The following is a 19,303-nucleotide window of genomic DNA, read 5'->3' on the forward strand; positions in this document are numbered from 1 at the left end:
TTTCCGTTCATTGGCTGCGGGGAACGCGGCCCGCCCTGTGAATGGGACGTGGAGGGTCGAGGACTGTCAAAGATGGCCTGGGAAGCTGCATTCGGAGTCTCTGGATGTGAGTGACTGCAGATGCCGGAAGCTTGATCAAACAGCGAGAAGCTGAATAATCTCAGGGCTCAGGCCTCATCCGTGGAGGGAGGTTGGACAGTTAGCCTTTCGGGTCGGGAGCCTCTATCCAGGTTGCCCACCTGTCTCCATTAGCAGCCCGTTGGGTCACCTGGATGTAGGTAAGTTGACCTTTTCAAACTCTCATGTAAAATAGGGTTAACCGGACAATTGGCACAGTTAGCAACCCAGGTTCATGGCGATTTGAAGGGGTCCAACCTGGTCAATTTGGTACATAGGTGGATTAACCATTAGGCTGAGTAGGCTTAAGCTTAGGGGCCCGAAAGGGAGGGCTCCCCCCAGGAGCGAGGCGGACCTCAGGCTCCCCCCCAGGAGCGGGGCGGACCTCAGGCTCCCCCCCAGGAGCGGGGCGGACCTCAGGCTCCCCCCCAGGAGCGGGCCGGACCTCAGGCTCCCCCCCAGGAGCGGGCCGGACCTCAGGCTCCCCCCCAGGAGCGGGCCGGACCTCAGGCTCCCCCCCAGGAGCGGGCCGGACCTCAGGCTCCCCCCCAGGAGCGGGCCGGACCTCAGGCTCCCCCCCAGGAGCGGGCCGGACCTCAGGCTCACCCCCAGGAGCGGGCCGGACCTCAGGCTCCCTCCCAGGAGCGGGCCGGACCTCAGGCTCCCCCCCAGGAGCGGGCCGGACCTCAGGCTCCCCCCCAGGAGCGGGCCGGACCTCAGGCTCCCCCCCAGGAGCGGGCCGGACCTCAGGCTCCCCCCCAGGAGCGGGCCGGACCTCAGGCTCCCCCCCAGAAGCGGGCCGGACCTCAGGCTCCCCCCCAGGAGCGGGCCGGACCTCAGGCTCCCCCCCAGGAGCGGGCCGGACCTCAGGCTTCCCCCCAGGAGCGGGCCGGACCTCAGGCTCCCCCCCAGGAGCGGGCCGGACCTCAGGCTCCCCCCCCCAGGAGCGGGGCGGACCACAGGCTCCCCCCCCCCAGGAGCGGGGCGGACCTCAGGCTCCCCCCCCCAGGAGCGGGGCGGACCTCAGGCTCCCCCCCCCAGGAGCGGGGCGGACCTCAGGCTCCCCCCCCCCCAGGAGCGGGGCGGACCTCAGGCTCCCCCCCCCCAGGAGCGGGGCGGACCTCAGGCTCCCCCCCCCAGGAGCGGGGCGGACCTCAGGCTCCCCCCCCCAGGAGCGGGGCGGACCTCAGGCTCCCCCCCCCCAGGAGCGGGGCGGACCTCAGGCTCCCCCCCCCAGGAGCGGGGCGGACCTCAGGCTCCCCCCCCCAGGAGCGGGGCGGACCTCAGGCTCCCCCCCCCAGGAGCGGGGCGGACCTCAGGCTCCCCCCCCCAGGAGCGGGGCGGACCTCAGGCTCCCCCCCCCAGGAGCGGGGCGGACCTCAGGCTCCCCCCCCCAGGAGCGGGGCGGACCTCAGGCTCCCCCCCCCAGGAGCGGGGCGGACCTCAGGCTCCCCCCCCCAGGAGCGGGGCGGACCTCAGGCTCCCCCCCCCAGGAGCGGGGCGGACCTCAGGCTCCCCCCCCCAGGAGCGGGGCGGACCTCAGGCTCCCCCCCCCAGGAGCGGGGCGGACCTCAGGCTCCCCCCCCCCCAGGAGCGGGGCGGACCTCAGGCTCCCCCCCCCCCCAGGAGCGGGGCGGACCTCAGGCTCCCCCCCCCCCCAGGAGCGGGGCGGACCTCAGGCTCCCCCCCCCCCCAGGAGCGGGGCGGACCTCAGGCTCCCCCCCCCCCCAGGAGCGGGGCGGACCTCAGGCTCCCCCCCCCAGGAGCGGGACGGACCTCAGGCTCCCCCCCCCAGGAGCGGGACGGACCTCAGGCTCCCCCCCCAGGAGCGGGGCGGACCTCAGGCTCCTCCACAATTCTTTAGTCCCCAAATGTTTAATCAACCCCTGATGTTATTGACCTCCTTTTGACCCCCTTGGCATTTTCTGACCCCTTGCATAGTCCCATTGACTTCCAGGGGTTGGAATCAACCACTTTGGAGACCCTTAATATGTTATTTATTGTAATTTAACGTCATTTTATTCCATTCAGCGAAGGATGGAGCAGGGGGCAAGGTCAGAAGGGCTCAACATAGGGACCTGGGTGGTAATTAATCTGCCACTGATCCAGTCAGAACCTAACAATGTCCCTGTTCTACATCAAATGGTCAGGGAACCCAGTAAAACTTACCCGGGCATCCTCCTCCAGTGGTTTGAAAAGGGAAGTGGCCGAACTGGTTACTCTGGTGATGTCAGCACTTGCATGTATACGTCGCAGGGAAACCACCAGCTGAAATGCCGCTGCCATGATGGTGAGAGGGAGAGTGGTTGTGCCATGATCGGGGAGAGAGTGGTTCCTGCCACGATCGGGAGGAAGAGAGGTCGCTGCCGCGATTGGGGGTGAGAGAGAGGTCGCTGCCACGATCGGGTGAGGGGGGGAGTCGCTGCCGCAATCGGGGGGGGGGAGAGAGTCGCTGCTGCGACCAGAGGAGAGCGGTTGCTACTACAATTGTGAGGAGAGTAGGCTGTTGTGCTGCTGCTGTGAACCCTGCTCCAGTTCGTGGCAACAGGTCAATGCAGGAGTGCAGGAGCAATGGCGGTTCCAGCGGCTTGGGGGAATTATGGGTAAGGAAGATGGCCATTGCTTCCACACTCCTGCATTGAACCATTGCCGCACACCGGAGCGGCACATGGCAGCAACAACCACTCTCACTCCATTTGCAGCAGTGGCACGTCGCTGAGGACAACTGATGTGGGGGGGAATGGTGATTGATGGGGGAGTGGTAAATGACAAAGAGACAGGATCCCCCTAAGTCACTGTGTTGTTGATTTATCAGGTAGGTCTGGCTGCAATTACTGCACATTTCAGTAATCACACCCAGGTCCCAGGAGGGCTATCCATTGCTGCAATTTGAAAGCATTTACTGACAGCAGTCATTGCTTCTATCCTTCATGGCAACTATCAGTAAACGTTGTCAGTCAACGTTTCCACCTTAATGCTCTGTGGTGATATGCTATTACACCACTAGGTCACCAGGGGCCACCACCTGATGACCTTGTATATAAAGCCGATTGGAGCTCATGCTCCTCCATTCTGACCTAGGCTTGCACAGAGGCAAGACCTAGCTGTATATATTAGTCTATTAAAACTAGCATTTAACTTGCACTCTGTCTTGTGTGGTTGATGTTAGTCACCATCAGTTTCATCAACAGGGGCAGTGGTGTGGGAACAAAACGGCCATGCTCCTGTTCTTTGGGAAACTAGGGTGAGGTGGGCAGGTCCCATCCTGTCCTCCTGTTGTGAGGAAGGAGTGCAGTCTACAACAACCATTCTCAACCTTTTTTTTAAGCTATGCACCCCTTCGCCCCACCCCCCCCCCCCCCCCCCCCAAATCCAGGACAAAGTTTATGAGCCTCCTTCCCTGTGAGCAGTCAAGTTTAGTTGGTTTCTTCTGTACTTCTCTCCTACCCTGACTACATAAAAAAAAAACATTTAAAAATTATGATGTCAGTTCACAACTTCTCTTACAAGTGTTGTGACCTGGCCCAGTTGAGAATGGCTGGTCTAGAGTCCTGTTGCACAGGGAATTGAGGGGCTGAGACCAAGAGAAAACCCCTCAAACAACCTAGGGGTGGGAGTAATGACAACGTGCCACAGTGGTGACAATGGTGTAATTAGACAGCGTATGTAACAATGTGTAATGTGGGAATGAATGAACATGACATTGAGGGTGCAAAGAGAATTTGAATGTTTTTTTTTAATAATTTATCATATATAAAGTGTATTTTGGGGGCAAAAATCCTGTCCCTGCTGAAATCTATCTCCAGGATCTGCTGAACTGAAGTCTTAAGTGGATTCCCTTTGTGCTTCACCATAGAGAGGGCTACCCTGGCGTTGGTGCTGCCTTTCAGATGAAATAGAACATAGAACAGCCCTTTGGCCCTCGATGTCTTTGCTGAGCACGATGCAAAATTAAATTAAATCTCTTCTGCACATGATTCAAATCCATCCATTCCCTTTATGTTCATGTGCCTCTAAGATTTTCTTAAGCGCTACTGTAGTATAGAGCCATATACTACAGCACAAAAAAAACAGGCCATTCGGCCGTTGTAGCTTGTGCCAACCACTATTCCACTAGTCCCACTGACCTGCTCTCACTCCATAAACCACCAGACCTCTCCCATCTATGTATCTATCCAATCTATTTTTAAAACTCAAGATCGAGCCCTCATTCTCCAGATCAGATGGCTGCTCATTCCACACCCCCACCATTCTCTAAGTGAAGAACTTTCCCCTAATTTCTGCCTAAACCTTTCCCTTAAAACTACAACCTCTTGTATTTATTTCCTCCCCCCCCCATCTTTGTGGAAAAAGCCTACTTGCATCCACTCTGTCTATACCCCTCATAATCTTGTAAACCTCTATAAAATCTCCCCTCATTCTTCTTCTCTCCATGGAATAAAGTCCTAACCTGTTTAATCTTTCCTTGTAATTCAACTCCTGAAGACCCGTATCTGGTGGACTACACTGTACCGGGCACCTGCCACTGTCTGTAATTAAAAAAAAATTTTTAAATCCCCCCTCACTTAATGGATGTCCTCTAATATTTGACATTTTTACCCTGGGTCAAAGATTTTGATTGTCTACCATATCTATGCCTGTCATAATTTTAAATATTCCATCAGGTCTCCTCTTTGCCTCTGATCCTCCAGAGAAAGCAAACCAAATTTGTCCAATCTCCACCCATGGCTCATACCTTTTATTCCAGACAACATCCCATCCCAGTAAATCTCTTCAGTATGCTTTCCAAAGCTCCACAACCTTCCAGTAATAGAATGACCAGAATTGTACACAATATTTCAAGTGCGCCCTAACCAACATTTTATCTGCTACAACATGACTTCCTTACTCTTATAATTAATAATCTAATCAATGAAGGAAAGCATATATACACCTTCTTTTCTGCCCTATCTACTCATGAGGGCACTCAGGGGGCTATGCTTGGACCGGCAGATCCCTCTGTACATCATGCTGTTAAGTGTCCTGCCATTAACTTTATACTTTCTTCTTCCAAAGTGGAACACCTCACCTTGCTTGGATTAAATTCCACATGCTATTTTTCTGCCCATATCTGTAACTGATCTAAAAGTTACAGCCCTCTACTCTATCCACAACTCCACCAATATTTGTGTTATCTGTAAACTTGCATACCTGTCTATCAAAATATTATTGTTAATCCTGTTTTCATAACTTAATTTTTAAAAAAATACTTGACAGGTAAGATCACTCCACCAACTGATCTGGAAAGCTGATTCCTATCCTTTGGAGAAATCAAGTTGTTTGATTCTGTCATTACATTACAAAAGTACTTGAGGAAAATTTTACCTGCTTTGGAAATCACTTTTGTGAAGGCAGCATGTGCTGGAAATCGTTAGATTATAAATGTTAACTGTTTGGCTCTCTTCAAATGCTTCCTGGCATCTTGAGTAATTTCACAGTTTTTAAATTCTGTGGTATGCATTTATGGCTGTAATGTGTTTATTAGATGAAAGTATATTTGGTGGGGGCTACGGAACATCACCATCAGCAAAAAAGTTTGATTATATTCAAAAGTAATGCATAACGTGGGATTGTGATTTTTACTGGGAAATTCTTCACTGGCTGATCTGCACATTTGCTGATTTAGGAACATTGGAGTGAAGTAGTGTGCAGACTCATTGATGGCTTCTATAGGACAATTATTACCACCATTTTGACTGCTACTACTTTTAATGCCTGGTCCAGAAATGCATCAAGTATGACTCGATATGTGAAGGTTTAACCTCAAAACTTGGGTATGGATTTACTCCTAAGTTTTTGAGGTCAGAATTCTTGACCTGCACTCCAGTGGAACATCGTAGAGAATATCTCATCTTTTGGATGAGATGTTAGACCAATAGGCACAAAATATACATGGTATTATTTTGAGAATGATTAGTTGTGAAGGGTCATTCCTAATCCCTTTAATAAATATTATTGAACCACAATATTCTTGTTGTTACATTTTCATTCGTGCACCACGCTGTATGTAAATTGGTTATTACCAATAGTTAAACTCAAATGCTTCATTGATGAAAGCACTTTCTTATACTTAAAGTCTTGAAAAGGGCTGTTTGTGCTTGTCTTGTACACTCTAATTGATGGGTTTGTTTGTTCAAATAAGATTGTTCACAGATACCTCTTTTGGGAGAAATCTTTAATAATGACAAACAAGACATTTATTGTATCTGCTCCTGGGAAGGTTATTTTACATGGAGAACATGCTGTGGTCCATGGAAAGGTAAATCGTACTTTAAAAGTGCAAAACTTGATAATAATTGATGTATAAATAGACTTCAAAAAATGTATCATTGATTATAAAAAAACTCCAGGGCATCCTGTAGATATGAAAAGTGTTATTAAACAATCATCTATCTTTATGTGTGTGATTCATTCCTGTAACTATCCTGAGTTCATTTTATTGGTTTACTTTCTTTTACAAATGTTTTCAGATTGTGATACAATTTTGAAATGCAGAAATGATAGAATAACTCAATCATGGCATTGCGACACTTAGCATTGTATATTCTCCTCGACATTGTGACCTACCTCCTCTTGTGGCCAATCTCTGTTGTTTTCTCTTTAATGACTAATTGTCATCTGTATCTTTTTATTTTTTTTAAATTTAAATATACAGCACAGTAACAAGCCATTTTAGCATACGAGTCCGTGCCGCCCAATTTACCCCCATTTAACCTACACCTCACTGACAAAAAACAAAGGAGGAAAAACCCAACACCCAACCCCAACCAACCAATTTTCCCCTGCAACCGCTGCAACCGTGTCTGCCTGTCCCGCATCAGACTTGTCAGCCACAATCGAGCCTGCAGCTGACGTGGACTTTTACCCCCTCCATAAATCTTCGTCCGCGAAGCCAAGCCAAAGAACCTATACCTCCGGTACATTTTTTTGAATGATGGGAGGAAACCGGACCCTCTGGAGAAAACCCACAGTGACACAAGGAGAATGTACAAACTCCTTACAGACAGCGTGGGATTTGAACCCAAGTCCGGTCCCGATCGCTGGTGCTGTAAAGGCGTTGCGTTAACTGCTACCCCAACTATGCCAGTTTAATAATTTGTAAAAGAGCTTCATGCAATATTTTGTGAGAGTCAAGGGCCACAATTAAAAAAAAAAAATACATATATCCTGGAAACTTTCAAATTCAGCAAAATATCTGCATCTTAATCTGAATATGAAAATACCTCCCCTTTTTACTTATCAGGATTTTTCTCTTTCATCCTCTAACTTAATTCCAACTATGACCTCTCACCTGTAGCCTGTGTTCCTCCCCTTGTCCCTTCTTTGTTCTCACCTCTCCTTATCCTCCACCCCCCACCTTTTGGTTCAGACACCCGCCTCCTTTTCTCTCATGCCTTGATGAAGGGCTTGGATTACCTTTTGCCTCCTGCAGATCAGTGGTTCTGAACCTTTTTCTTTCCACTCACATACCACTTTAAGTAATCCCTATGCCATTGGTGCTCTGTGATTAGTAAGGGATTACTTAAGGTGGTATGTGAGTGGAAAGAGAAGGTTGAGAATCACTGCTCTAGATCCAATTGTTACTGAAATATTTTGCTTGATAAAAATTCCTTTGGAGTTATGAAACTGTACGTGTAACGAGTAAATTAGGTACAATTAAAACAGTGGTTTTCAAACTTTTTCTTTCCACCCACATACCACCTTAAGCAATCCCTTACTAATCACAGAACACCTATGGCATAGGGCTCGATCTTGAGTTTTAAAAAAAGTGGTATGTGAGTGGAGATTAAAAAGGTGAGAACCACTGCAATAGGTGCTGTATGACCTGATGAGTTACTCCAGCACTGCAGATTTTATTGTTTAACTCTATTTTTTGATGTTGGTTTATGATTATTGGCCGATTATGTGCTGTTGCAATAAACTGGCCAATATCAAGCCATTTCCATACTTGTCAATTATATGTATATTTGTAGGGAGTACAATTTTATTACTTTCTATTTTTACCTCTTCCACATGCTAAATTATACATGCCAGAACAACCTGTAGTTTAAAAGCTAAGTAATGGTACTTTGCTTGGTATCATTAATGCATCGGATCACTGTTCAGCCATCACTAACATTCTTAAATCACAAGTGAAAGATATTGGTTATATGGAATTCTATGATATTCAACCTATTTCCTTTTGTGATTGTAGGTGGCTCTTGCAGTCAGCCTAAACTTAAAAACGTATCTCCGGATACAACCACGTTCTGATCAAAAAGTACAATTATTCTTGCCGAATATTGAAACTCATCTTAGTTGGGAAACTACAAAACTTCAGTTCCTGCAAACAGCGATTAATGGTAAGAATTAACCAGGTGAAGAAAATATTAAAGAACAAAGTCGTTGTGCTTTCGTAGTAAGTACTTTGAGGGAGAGATAGAGATTCAAAAGGATTAAGGTTGTTGAGTGGTATAGCTTATAGGAATTTTAATGATGTAGTTCGATGGGTATGTCATTTTTATGATGGCTCAAGTGCTGGTAATAAAAATATCTGGCTGAGAACAGATTTCGAGTTCATTCTGTTCTAATTGATGGGGAAACCGATTGGAAACAGATGATAAAATGATGCAAAATATGAGATCCAAACCTCATGTACCTAAGAATTGTGGTTGAGGGTGAGTGGGTTGTAGGACAGCATGGCCTTTCTTTCAACATACTTGTTTTATCCCTCTTTCTTTACTTCTGAGCCCTGATGGATTGGCACTTTATGACTGAACAAACAGTGGGAAATTTAGAATTCTGCTTCTCAGCTACAATTAGAGCTTAGTTAGCAGTACCATTTGAGTCTGTGTGTTTGGGTCCACTTGACTGAAAGTTTGGTGGGGCAGAATGAATCATTTTATAGATATAATTTTGTTAGTATGGTTTAGAGTCTCTTGTCCACAAACAATCAAAGAAGTTTATCACTCAGCTCTTCAAATCTGCCCCAATCTTTCATAAGATAATGGCTAATGTAAATGTAACTTCTGCATTTCTGACTGACCGTGGTAACTCAATGGCACCATTGCAAAATATCAATTTATCCTCTCCTTAATAGTACTTAAAATCTCTGTTCCCATTGTTCTTTGAGGAGGAGAGTTCCAAAGATGTACAACCATCTGCTGGGAGATAAAGAAAGTCTGTCTCAGTTGTCCTAAGATTTTAAAACAAATGACTTCTAGTTCTAAATTATCCCAAAGGAATTCTCCTTTCCGCATTAAGAACTCTCTTGTTCTTTTAAATTCCAGAGTTGTTCGATTTTTGTCGTTAATGCCATTATTCATAAATATGTACCTCACATTAATAAACTGCACACACCCTGCTAATATAGAAGCAGCCATCTACGGATTACTGCTTTTGTTTGACACTGGAAGATCTTTTATAATTTAGACTGCTTGTGTTAATGTTTAGTATAAATAACGCTAATTGAATCGTCATTTTTCAAATCTAAGTCTATTTGATTTTAGCTTGACAATTATAAGACCAGTATTAAGTTTGTTGCTTCTAGTGCTTGTGTTACCATTTGGACTTTTCTCCTGTGCACTTTCAAGAATGTGGATTATTTTTCTTTGTAGCTGATGTCCAGAACCCAAAAGCTGTGAGCCAGGAGCTAGTGGAACAACTGAGACAGTTTGCGGAAATTTCAGAAGGCGAAACAGACACAAAGAGCCTCAGTATCCTCTGTTTCCTTTATTTGTATGGCTCTATCTCCACCAGCAATAGGTAATTGAATAATTTCTGTCCTAATTATATACTGCAATATGGTAGAAACATTGTTACCAATTTTAATTGATGTCAAGATGGAGACATATTAATGGTCAATCCTGGACCTGATAAAGATTCTCTTGGGTTGCAGCAATGTGGCTCTCAGCAAAGAGACAATAGTAAAGGCATTCTTACCAGGAGAGGTTTTAATGGGTGCAAGTATAACCTACTCGAACTATTATCTTTCTTTTTTTAAAAAAATGCCACATTATGGGAATAAAAAGACATTGACACTCAAACAAAAATTTAGAACAAAATACTTCACAAAAATAAACTGGCACATTGAATAATGATGGGGATAAATGAACTATGGCTTCAGTGTATCAGTTATATATTACAAACTCATGCCATTTTAGGAAGGGAAAATGGGTAGTTGAGTAACAAGCAGAAATGATGTCAATATTATAGAAGGTAAGGACATAATGGTCCATGAACAGAAACTGTGTTTTTTTTCCTGAAGTCTGTTTTTTGGTAGTATTGGAACCATTTCTAACCCTTTGGGAAAGAAGTAGCCTCTAATACAGTAGTTGACAAAAGGTAAAACACATTAAACAATATGTTAAAAGGACAAAATGGTCTCTATCGGAATATTCGCAGCATTAGAAATAAGTGAATTGATGGCCTGGGCAGAAGTAAAAGGGTAAGTTCTCATTGCTGTTGTGAAACATGGCTGCAGAGTAACCAAAGCTGGGGGGGGATGGGGGGGGATGTGAAATATCCCAAGATGTTGAGAAAGGATGGGGGAGGGAGGGAAAAAGAAAAGTGTATGTTATGGAACTCTTAGTAAAGGAAGAAGACTGCAATGGTGTGAAGAACTCAGAACAATTTGGGCCAAGCTAAGAAGTGGCAAAGGGGGAGCAGGCATTGGTAGGGATTATTTTTGACACTAAACAATACTTCCAATATTATTCATGGCATAAGTCAGGAAGTTAGTGGTATGTATAATGGGGATAATATAATCAGGAGAATTTATTCTACACAAGGACAAATCAAATTGCAATAGGTGAAACATTAATTTATTGAATGTATACAAAATACATTCTTTTCTTTCTTTGGCTTGGCTTCGCGGACGAAGATTTATGGAGGGGGTAAAAAGTCCACGTCAGCTGCAGGCTCGTTTGTGGCTGACCAGTCCGATGCGGGACAGGCAGACACGATTGCAGCGGTTGCAAGGGAAAATTGGTTGGTTGGGGTTGGGTGTTGGGTGTTACAAAATACATTACTGCATGGATATTTCACAAAACTAGGAAATGGATTCCTTTGGGTTTCACTTTATGTAATGGGAAAGGGTTAGCTGGTAGTCAATGCCTATTTATGCTCTAATTTTTTTTAAAATGTTAGACTTATTATGCTGACGTTGTTTTATTTATATTCCAGTCATTTGCCAAGTGTGGACATTGTAGTTTGGTCTGAGATTCCAATAGGAGCTGGCCTGGGATCTAGTGCAGCATATTGTGTGTGTCTTGCAGCTGCTCTTCTCACAGCCAATGGGGCCATAACTTGTCCAGCTCTACAGGAGAACGTCGGCACCAAGTAAGCAATGCTGTCTCTGAGGTTTTATATACTGTTTTGAAAATATTATTCAAATAGTTAAATTTATTCTCTGTTTTGTCAAAGAAAATGTCATTGGCCAAATGAACATGATTCTAAACAGATTTATATTGGCAGTTAGTCTCCTGCAGCATACTGTTAAATTATCACAACCCAACAAAATTCTCTCAGAACACATTTGATAAATTGCCTGTAATCTTGAACTGCTAGGAGTTGATTGGGTTTTTTTGGAAGACATTCCCATAACTGGGCTACACCAGAGTGGAAGCTGTTGCAAACATTTCACTCAACAGCACAAGAGCCATGACCGGACAGAGTTCCTGGCTGAGTATTAAAAAGCCTTACTGACCAACTTGCCAATCTATTCATGGATATTTTCAACATTTCATTCCAGCAGAGCATGGTACACATCTGTTACAAACAGGCATCAATTGTCCCAGTGTCCAAGAAAAGTGGTAACTAGCCTAAATGTCTCGACCAGTGGTACTTACATCAGCAGTGATTGAGTGTTTTGAAAGGCTGGTGTTGAAGCATACTGTATCAACTCCTGTCTGAGTGGTGACATAGATCCATTTCAATTCATAGCAATAAGACTATGGTGGATGCCATCTCACTGGCTCTACATAAAGCCCTGGAATACCTGGACAATAAAGATGCATGCATCAGGTTGCTCTTTATCAACTACAGTTCATAATTCAGCATCATCATCCCCTCATAGTTAATAATTAAGCTCCAAGACCAGGGAATTAACACCCCACTGTGTAATTGGATCCTGGATTTCCTCACCTCCAGACCACAATCAGTGAGGATTGGTAAGAATAACTCCTCCACAATCTCCATCAGTGCTGGAGTACCACAGAGCTCCGTTCTTAGCTCCCTGCTTTACTTGCTATGCATGTATGACTCTGTGGCTCGGTATGACAACACCACAATCTACAAGTTCACTGTTGATACCATAGTAGTGGGTTGTATAAAACTACGTGATGAGTCACCATACAGGAGGGAGATTGAAAACTTGGCTGAATGGTGCACCAATATGAAGGTGGTTGATACGAATGTTTGCACTGATGCTGCCATATAACAATGAATTTCGTGACTTGTTCATGATAATAAATTCTGATTCTGAACAAAAATCTCATACTCAAGTCACCAAAACCAAGAAGCTGATAGCTGACTTCAGGAAGGGAAAGCCAGAGGTGTACAATCCAGGGAATTAGAGGTGGAGAGGGTGAGCAAATATGTTCTAGGGAGTCACTATCTTGGAGGATCTTTCCTGGACTCACTGCACTAATGAAATTGTGAAGAAAGCACCTCTCCTTCCTAAGGAGTTTGTGAAGGTTTGGTATGACATCCTAAGCCCTGGCAAATTTCTACAGGTGTGTGGTGGAAAGTGTGCTGACCGGCTGCATCACAGTCTGGTATGGGGACACCAATAACTTTAGCATAAAGCCTTGCAAAAGGTAGTGGATGCAGACCCGGGACATCACGGGCTAAATTCCTCCCACTGTCGAGAACATCTACAGGGAATGTTGCCACTGGAGAGCAGCAGCAATCATCATGGATGCACACCACCCAGCACACGCTCTGTTCTAGCTGCTACCATCAGGAAAGAGGTATAGGTACCATAAGACTCACACCACCCGGTTCAGAAACAGCTGCTATTCCTTCACCATCAGATACCTCCGCAACAAACTCAATCAGGGACTCATTTAATGACCTTACTTTTGGACTTTATTGATTTTTTTTTTCTCTCTCTTCATATTGCAGTGAGTTTGTTTACATTTCTTTATTTGTTTACATGTATACATTGTGTACAGTTTTTTTTTGCACTACTGATGTGTGGTTATTCTGCCTTGCCCACAGAGAAAAAAAATCCAGATTGTGTATGATGATGTGTATATTGTATATGGACTCTGACAATAAATCTGAAATTTGAACATTATTGTTGTGTTGCTGGGCTCCTCATGAGTGCAGCAAGCAGCACAAACCTTCATGGGTTTCCCACTTGTTGACTGCCAGGAAAAAAAATAAGCATGCTTTTTAATTGATTTAATTCCATCAGTTTGTTTTATTTTACTTGTGTGTGTTTTTAATCTTTTTGCTTTTATTTTGTTTGCAACATTTTATTCATGTTTTCTAATCGAACTGGAGTAATCGTGTCTTGATGAGATTTAAGGTCCAAAATTGAGTAATTTTTGAATGTTTAAATATCAAATGCAGTCAGTGACTTGGTTCCAGCATCTTGCTAGCTGGCAGTTATTCTGTCAGAGCAGCCATTCTATTGTACTGGGAAAGGCCTTTCACTGTCTTGGGCCTCTCTGATGTTCTGAAAATTGGTCTCCCTTCTGGAAACTACCTCCAGTCATAGTGGAGGAGACAGCATAGTCTGGTGTGCAGAGGATCAACAATGCTGGGTACTGGAAGATCTGGCCAACTAATCTGTAATATGTTACCCTGATTCTGGTCAATTCCATGCAAAAGAGTATAGCAAGTCAATTACAGTTTATCCTTGTATTGTGTGATTGCAATGGACTGTAACCAGCAGCAGAGAAACCTAGGGACATGTGATGCTGCAGATGCTGGAATCTGAAGCAAAAGGAGGAACACAGTGGGTCAAGCAGCATTAATGAAAACACATCTAACTGAAGTAGTACATGAGAAATTAAGGAGAGACTGGGGAGGGCACATAATGGCAGCATCATATAACTCAAAAGCCAGAGGTATAGCAGTATTAATCAATAAAAATGTACCAATCAAAATAGAGGAAGAAATAATAGATCCAGCAGGGAGATACGTAATGTTAAAATGTCAGATATATTCAGAACTCTGGAATTTGGTCAATATATATGCACCTAATGAAGAGGATCAAAAGTTTATGCAAGATATTTTTTTGAAGATTGTAGATACGCAGGGGAATATATTGATAGGAGGGGACTTTAACCTTAATTTGGATTCAAAGATGGATAAAACTGGACAAAAGACTAGCAGAAAGAACAAAGTAGCCAAATTTATGATTAAATCAATGCAGGAAATGCAACTTCTGGAAATATGGAGGAGACAACACCCAAAGGAGAAGGAATACTCATATTATTCGAGTAGACATAAAACATACTCAAGGATGAACCTGTTCCTGTTGTCAGCCCATATCCAAGGGAGAGTTAGGAAAATGGAATATAAAGCTAGATTGTTATCTGATCACTCACCCCTGTTATTAGTAATAGAACTGGAGGACATCCCACCAAGAACGTATAGATGGAGATTAAACTCCATGCTACTTAAAAGACAAGATTTTAGAGAATTTATTAAGCGCCAAATTAAAATGTACTTTGAAATAAATGCAGAATCAGTGAAAGTCAAATTTATATTATGGGATGCAATGAAAGCCTTCATCAGAGGGCAGATAATAAGTTATGTAACTAAGATGAAAAAGGACTACAATCGGGAAATAGAACAGCTGGAAAGGGAAATAGTAAGTACAGAAAAAGAACTATCAACAAGGGAAGATACAACAAAAAGAAGAGAATTGGCAACAAAAAAATAAAATATGAAACACTACAAATGTATAAGGTGGAGAAGAACATAAGGAAAATAAAGCAAAAGTATTATGAGCTAGGAGAAAAAAACGCACAAAATACTGGCTTGGCAGCTTAAAACAAAACAAGCTAAAAGAACGGTATTGGCATCAAGGAAAAAGAACAAAGAAATTACATATAACCCAACAGAGATCAATGAAAACTTTAAGGAATTCTACGAGCAATTATACCGAACTGAGAACGAAGGGAAAGAAGACAAAATAGATGAGTTTCTAGCTAAAATTGAACGACCAAAATTGCAAGAAGAGGAGCAAAACAAATTGATAAAACCATTTAAAATAGAGGAAATACAAGATATATTTAAAAAATTGCCGAACAATAAAATGCCTGGAAAGGACGGACTCCCAATAGAATTCTATAAAACATTTAAAGAGTTACTAATTCCTCCTCTCCTGGAAGTAATGAACCAGATTGAAGAAACACAAAACATGCCAGATTCAACTAAAACAGCAATAATTCTTTGGCATGGCTTCGCGGACAAAGATTTATGGAGGGGATAAATGTCCACGTCAGCTGCAGGCTCGTTTGTGGCTGACAAGTCCGATGCGGGACAGGCAGACACGGTTGCAGCGGTTGCAGGGGAAAATTTGTTGGTTGGGGTTGGGTGTTGGGTTTTTCCTCCTTTGTCTTTTGACAGTGAGGTGGGCTCTGCGGTCTTTGGTTGCAGGGGAAAATTTGTTGGTTGGGGTTGGGTGTTGGGTTTTTCCTCCTTTGTCTTTTGTCAGTGAGGTGGGCTCTGCGGTCTTCTTCAAAGGAGGTTGCTGCCCGCCGAACTGTGAGGCGCCAAGATGCACGGTTTGAGGCGATATCAGCCCACTGGCGGTGGTCAATGTGGCAGGCACCAAGAGATTTCTTTAGGCAGTCCTTGTACCTCTTTGGTGCACCTCTGACACGATGGCCAGTGGAGAGCTCGCCATATAACACGATCTTGGGAAGGCGATGGTCCTCCATTCTGGAGACATGACCTACCCAGCGCAGTTGGATCTTCAACAGCGTGGATTCGATGCTGTCGGCCTCTGCCATCTCGAGTACTTTGATGTTAGGGATGAAGTTGCTCCAATGAATGTTGAGGATGGAGCGGAGACAACGCTGGTGAAAGCGTTCTAGGAGCCATAGGTGATGCCGGTAGAGGACCCATGATTTGGAGCCGAACAGGAGTGTGGGTATGACAACGGCTCTGTATACGCTTATCTTTGTGAGGTTTTTCAGTTGGTTGTTTTTCCAGACTCTTTTGAGTAGTCTTCCAAAGGCTCTATTTGTCTGTTGTCTATCTCGTTGTCGATCCTTGCATCTGATGAAATGGTGCAGCCGAGATAGGTAAACTGGTTGACCGTTTTGAGTTTTGTGTGCCCGATGGAGATGTGGGGGGGCTGGTAGTCATGGTGGGGAGCTGGCTGATGGAGGACCTCAGTTTTCTTCAGGCTGACTTCCAGGTCAAACATTTTGGCAGTTTCCGCAAAACAAGACGTCAAGCGCTGAAGAGCTGGCTTTGAATGGGCAACTAAAGGGGCATCGTCTGCAAAGAGTAGTTCACGGACAAGTTGCTCTTGTGTCTTGGTGTGAGCTTGCAGGCGCCTCAGATTGAAGAGACTGCCATCCGTGCAGTACCGGATGTAAACAGCGTCTTCATTGTTGAGGTCTTTCATGGCTTGGTTCAGCATCATGCTGAAGAAGATTGAAAAGAGGGTTGGTGCGAGAACACAGCCTTGCTTCACGCCATTGTTAATGGAGAAGGGTTCAGAGAGCTCATTGCTGTATCTGACCCGACCTTGTTGATTTTCGTGCAGTTGGATAACCATGTTGAGGAACTTTGGGGGGCATCCGATGCGCTCTAGTATTTTCAAAAGCCCTTTCCTGCTCACGGTGTCGAAGGCTTTGGTTAGGTCCACAAAGGAATATAAAATCAGACTATTTGCTGATGATATCGTAGTATACTTAACAGAACCAGAATTATCAATAAAAGAATTACTGTAATACCAAAGAAGGGGAAATATCCACTAACACCAGCATCGTATAAACCAATATCCTACTTAACTCAGATTATAAGATAATAGCAAAACTATTAGCAAACAGATTGTCTGACTGTGTACCAAAAATAGTAAAACTAGATCAAACTGGATTTATTAAGAAAAGATGGTCAATATCTGTAAATTCATTAACTTAATCCATGCAGTACAAGAAAATAAGATGCCAACAGTGGCGGTTGCTTTAGATGCAGAGAAAGCCTTTGACAGGATAGAATGGAATTATTTATTCAAAGTACTATAGAGGTTCAACCTACCAGAGAAATATATTAATTGAATTAAAGCATTATATAAGGGACCATTGGCGAAGGTGACAGTAAATGGATATATATCAAGCCAATTTAAATTAAGCAGATCAACTAGGCAAAGATGTCCACTATCTCCCTCACTGTTCGCTTTAGCTATAGAACCTTTGGCAGAACTGATAAGAACAGAAAATAAAATAAAAGGGATAAAAATAAAAGAGAAGGAATATAAAATCAGACTATTTGCTGATGGCATCATAGTATACTTAACAGAACCAGAATTATCAATAAAAGAATTACATAAGAAATTGAAGGAATATGGAAAAATATCGGGGTACAAGATCAACGCAAGTAAAAGTGAAGTGATTCCAATGAATAATGCAGATTTCACAAAGTTTAAGAAAGAATCACCATTTAAATGGCAAACACAAGCAATCCGATACCTAGGTATTAGACTAGATAATAATCTAGGCCATCTATACAAATTAAGTTATCAGCCATTAATGAACAAATTACAAGATGATTTAAAACATTGGAAAGATTTACCACCAACACTGATAGGAAGGGTAAACTGCATTAAAATAAATATCTTCCCAAGGATACAATACCTATTTCAATCATTACCAATTCCCTTAACAGAGAAATTCTTCAATGAGCTAAAGAAAATAATAAGGAAATTCTTATGGAAAGGGGGGAAACCGAGGATAGCACTAGATAAATTAACAGAATGGTACAAACAAGGGGGCTTACAGCTACCAAACTTTAAGAATTATTTAAGAGCAGCATAATTAAGATAGCTATCAGATTTTTATCAAACAAGGGAAAAACCAGATTGGACCAGGTTAGAGCTAGATAAAATAGGGGAGAAGGTACCAGAACATAAACTTTATAAGTGGGATGAAAAACTGGTGCAATATAGAAGTTCACCCAGTACTGCACCATCTGCTCAATATTTTGAAGAAGATTCACGTAGAAAGAAAAAAAAACAAATTACCAACTACCAAAATTATTTTTGACGCAAAATCAACTAATCCCTTTCACAATAGATAACCTTTCCTTTAGAGAATGGGAGAGTAAAAGAGTAGAAAATTGTTTTTTGGGAAATAATTTATTATCTTTTGAACAAATGAAATACAAATATGGAATAACTCACAGTAAAATGTTTGCATACCACCAACTGAAAATCTACTTAAAGGACAAATTGGGAAGCAGGCAGAGGTTACCAGAAGGAAGCAGCTTTGAATATGTGATTACAGACACAATGATAATTAAAAGATTTATAACAAACATGTACATCAAGTTGCAAGAGAAAGAGAACAATGAAATAAGCTGTAAACCCAAACAAAAATGGGAACAAGATCTAAACATAAAAAATGAAAAATGGGAAAAGCTATGCTCCAGAACTATGAGAAAAACAATAAACACGAGGTTACGCATGATACAATATAATTGGTTACACAGGCTATATATCACGCCCCAAAAGTTAAATAAATGGGACTCAACAGTATCAGATAGATGTTTTTGCTGTAAGAAGGAAATGGGAACAACAGTACATGCAATTTGGGCATGTGAGAAAGTGGAAAAGTTTTGGGAAGATCTAAATCAGGTACTAAATAAAATCACAAAAAGCAACATACCAAAAATTCCAGAGATCTTTCTTCTAAGTAATATAAGAAGGAAAGAATTAGGCCTCAAACTGGATGAAGCACAAAAAAGATTTATTATGATAGCCTTAGCTGTAGCAAAAAAATGTATATTGTCAACCTGGAAATCAGAAGAGAGCCTTAGAGTACAGCAATGGTACATAGAAATGAATAAATGTATTCCATTGGAAAAAATAACATATAATTTAAAAAATAAAGTTACATTATTCGAACACATTTGGGGACCGTACATGGAACACAACAGAGAGGGCCCACCACAGACCTCCACCACCTAAAATGATAGA

General features: G+C 43.2%; 1 protein-coding gene across 3 annotated transcripts in view; it reads left to right on the plus strand.

Annotated features, from left to right (window-relative positions):
* Window positions 1-24: 24 nt before the first annotated feature.
* Window positions 25-19,303, plus strand: part of mvk (mevalonate kinase) — a 49,651-nt gene continuing 30,372 nt past the window's right edge. The window contains exons 1-5 of one of the 3 annotated variants that reach the window (XM_069932727.1): window positions 25-278; window positions 6,299-6,415; window positions 8,351-8,498; window positions 9,753-9,900; window positions 11,320-11,475. In XM_069932727.1, coding sequence (XP_069788828.1) covers window positions 6,338-6,415; window positions 8,351-8,498; window positions 9,753-9,900; window positions 11,320-11,475 — 530 coding nt within the window. In that variant the 5' untranslated portion in view covers window positions 25-278; window positions 6,299-6,337. Of the gene's footprint in view, window positions 279-2,404; window positions 2,496-6,298; window positions 6,416-8,350; window positions 8,499-9,752; window positions 9,901-11,319; window positions 11,476-19,303 lie in introns of those variants that run through there. The other 2 variants (XM_069932728.1, XM_069932729.1) reach the window with 2 other exon arrangements.

Source organism: Narcine bancroftii, chromosome 4 (genome assembly GCF_036971445.1).
Source record: "Narcine bancroftii isolate sNarBan1 chromosome 4, sNarBan1.hap1, whole genome shotgun sequence".
NCBI classification, from domain to species: Eukaryota; Metazoa; Chordata; class Chondrichthyes; order Torpediniformes; family Narcinidae; genus Narcine; species Narcine bancroftii.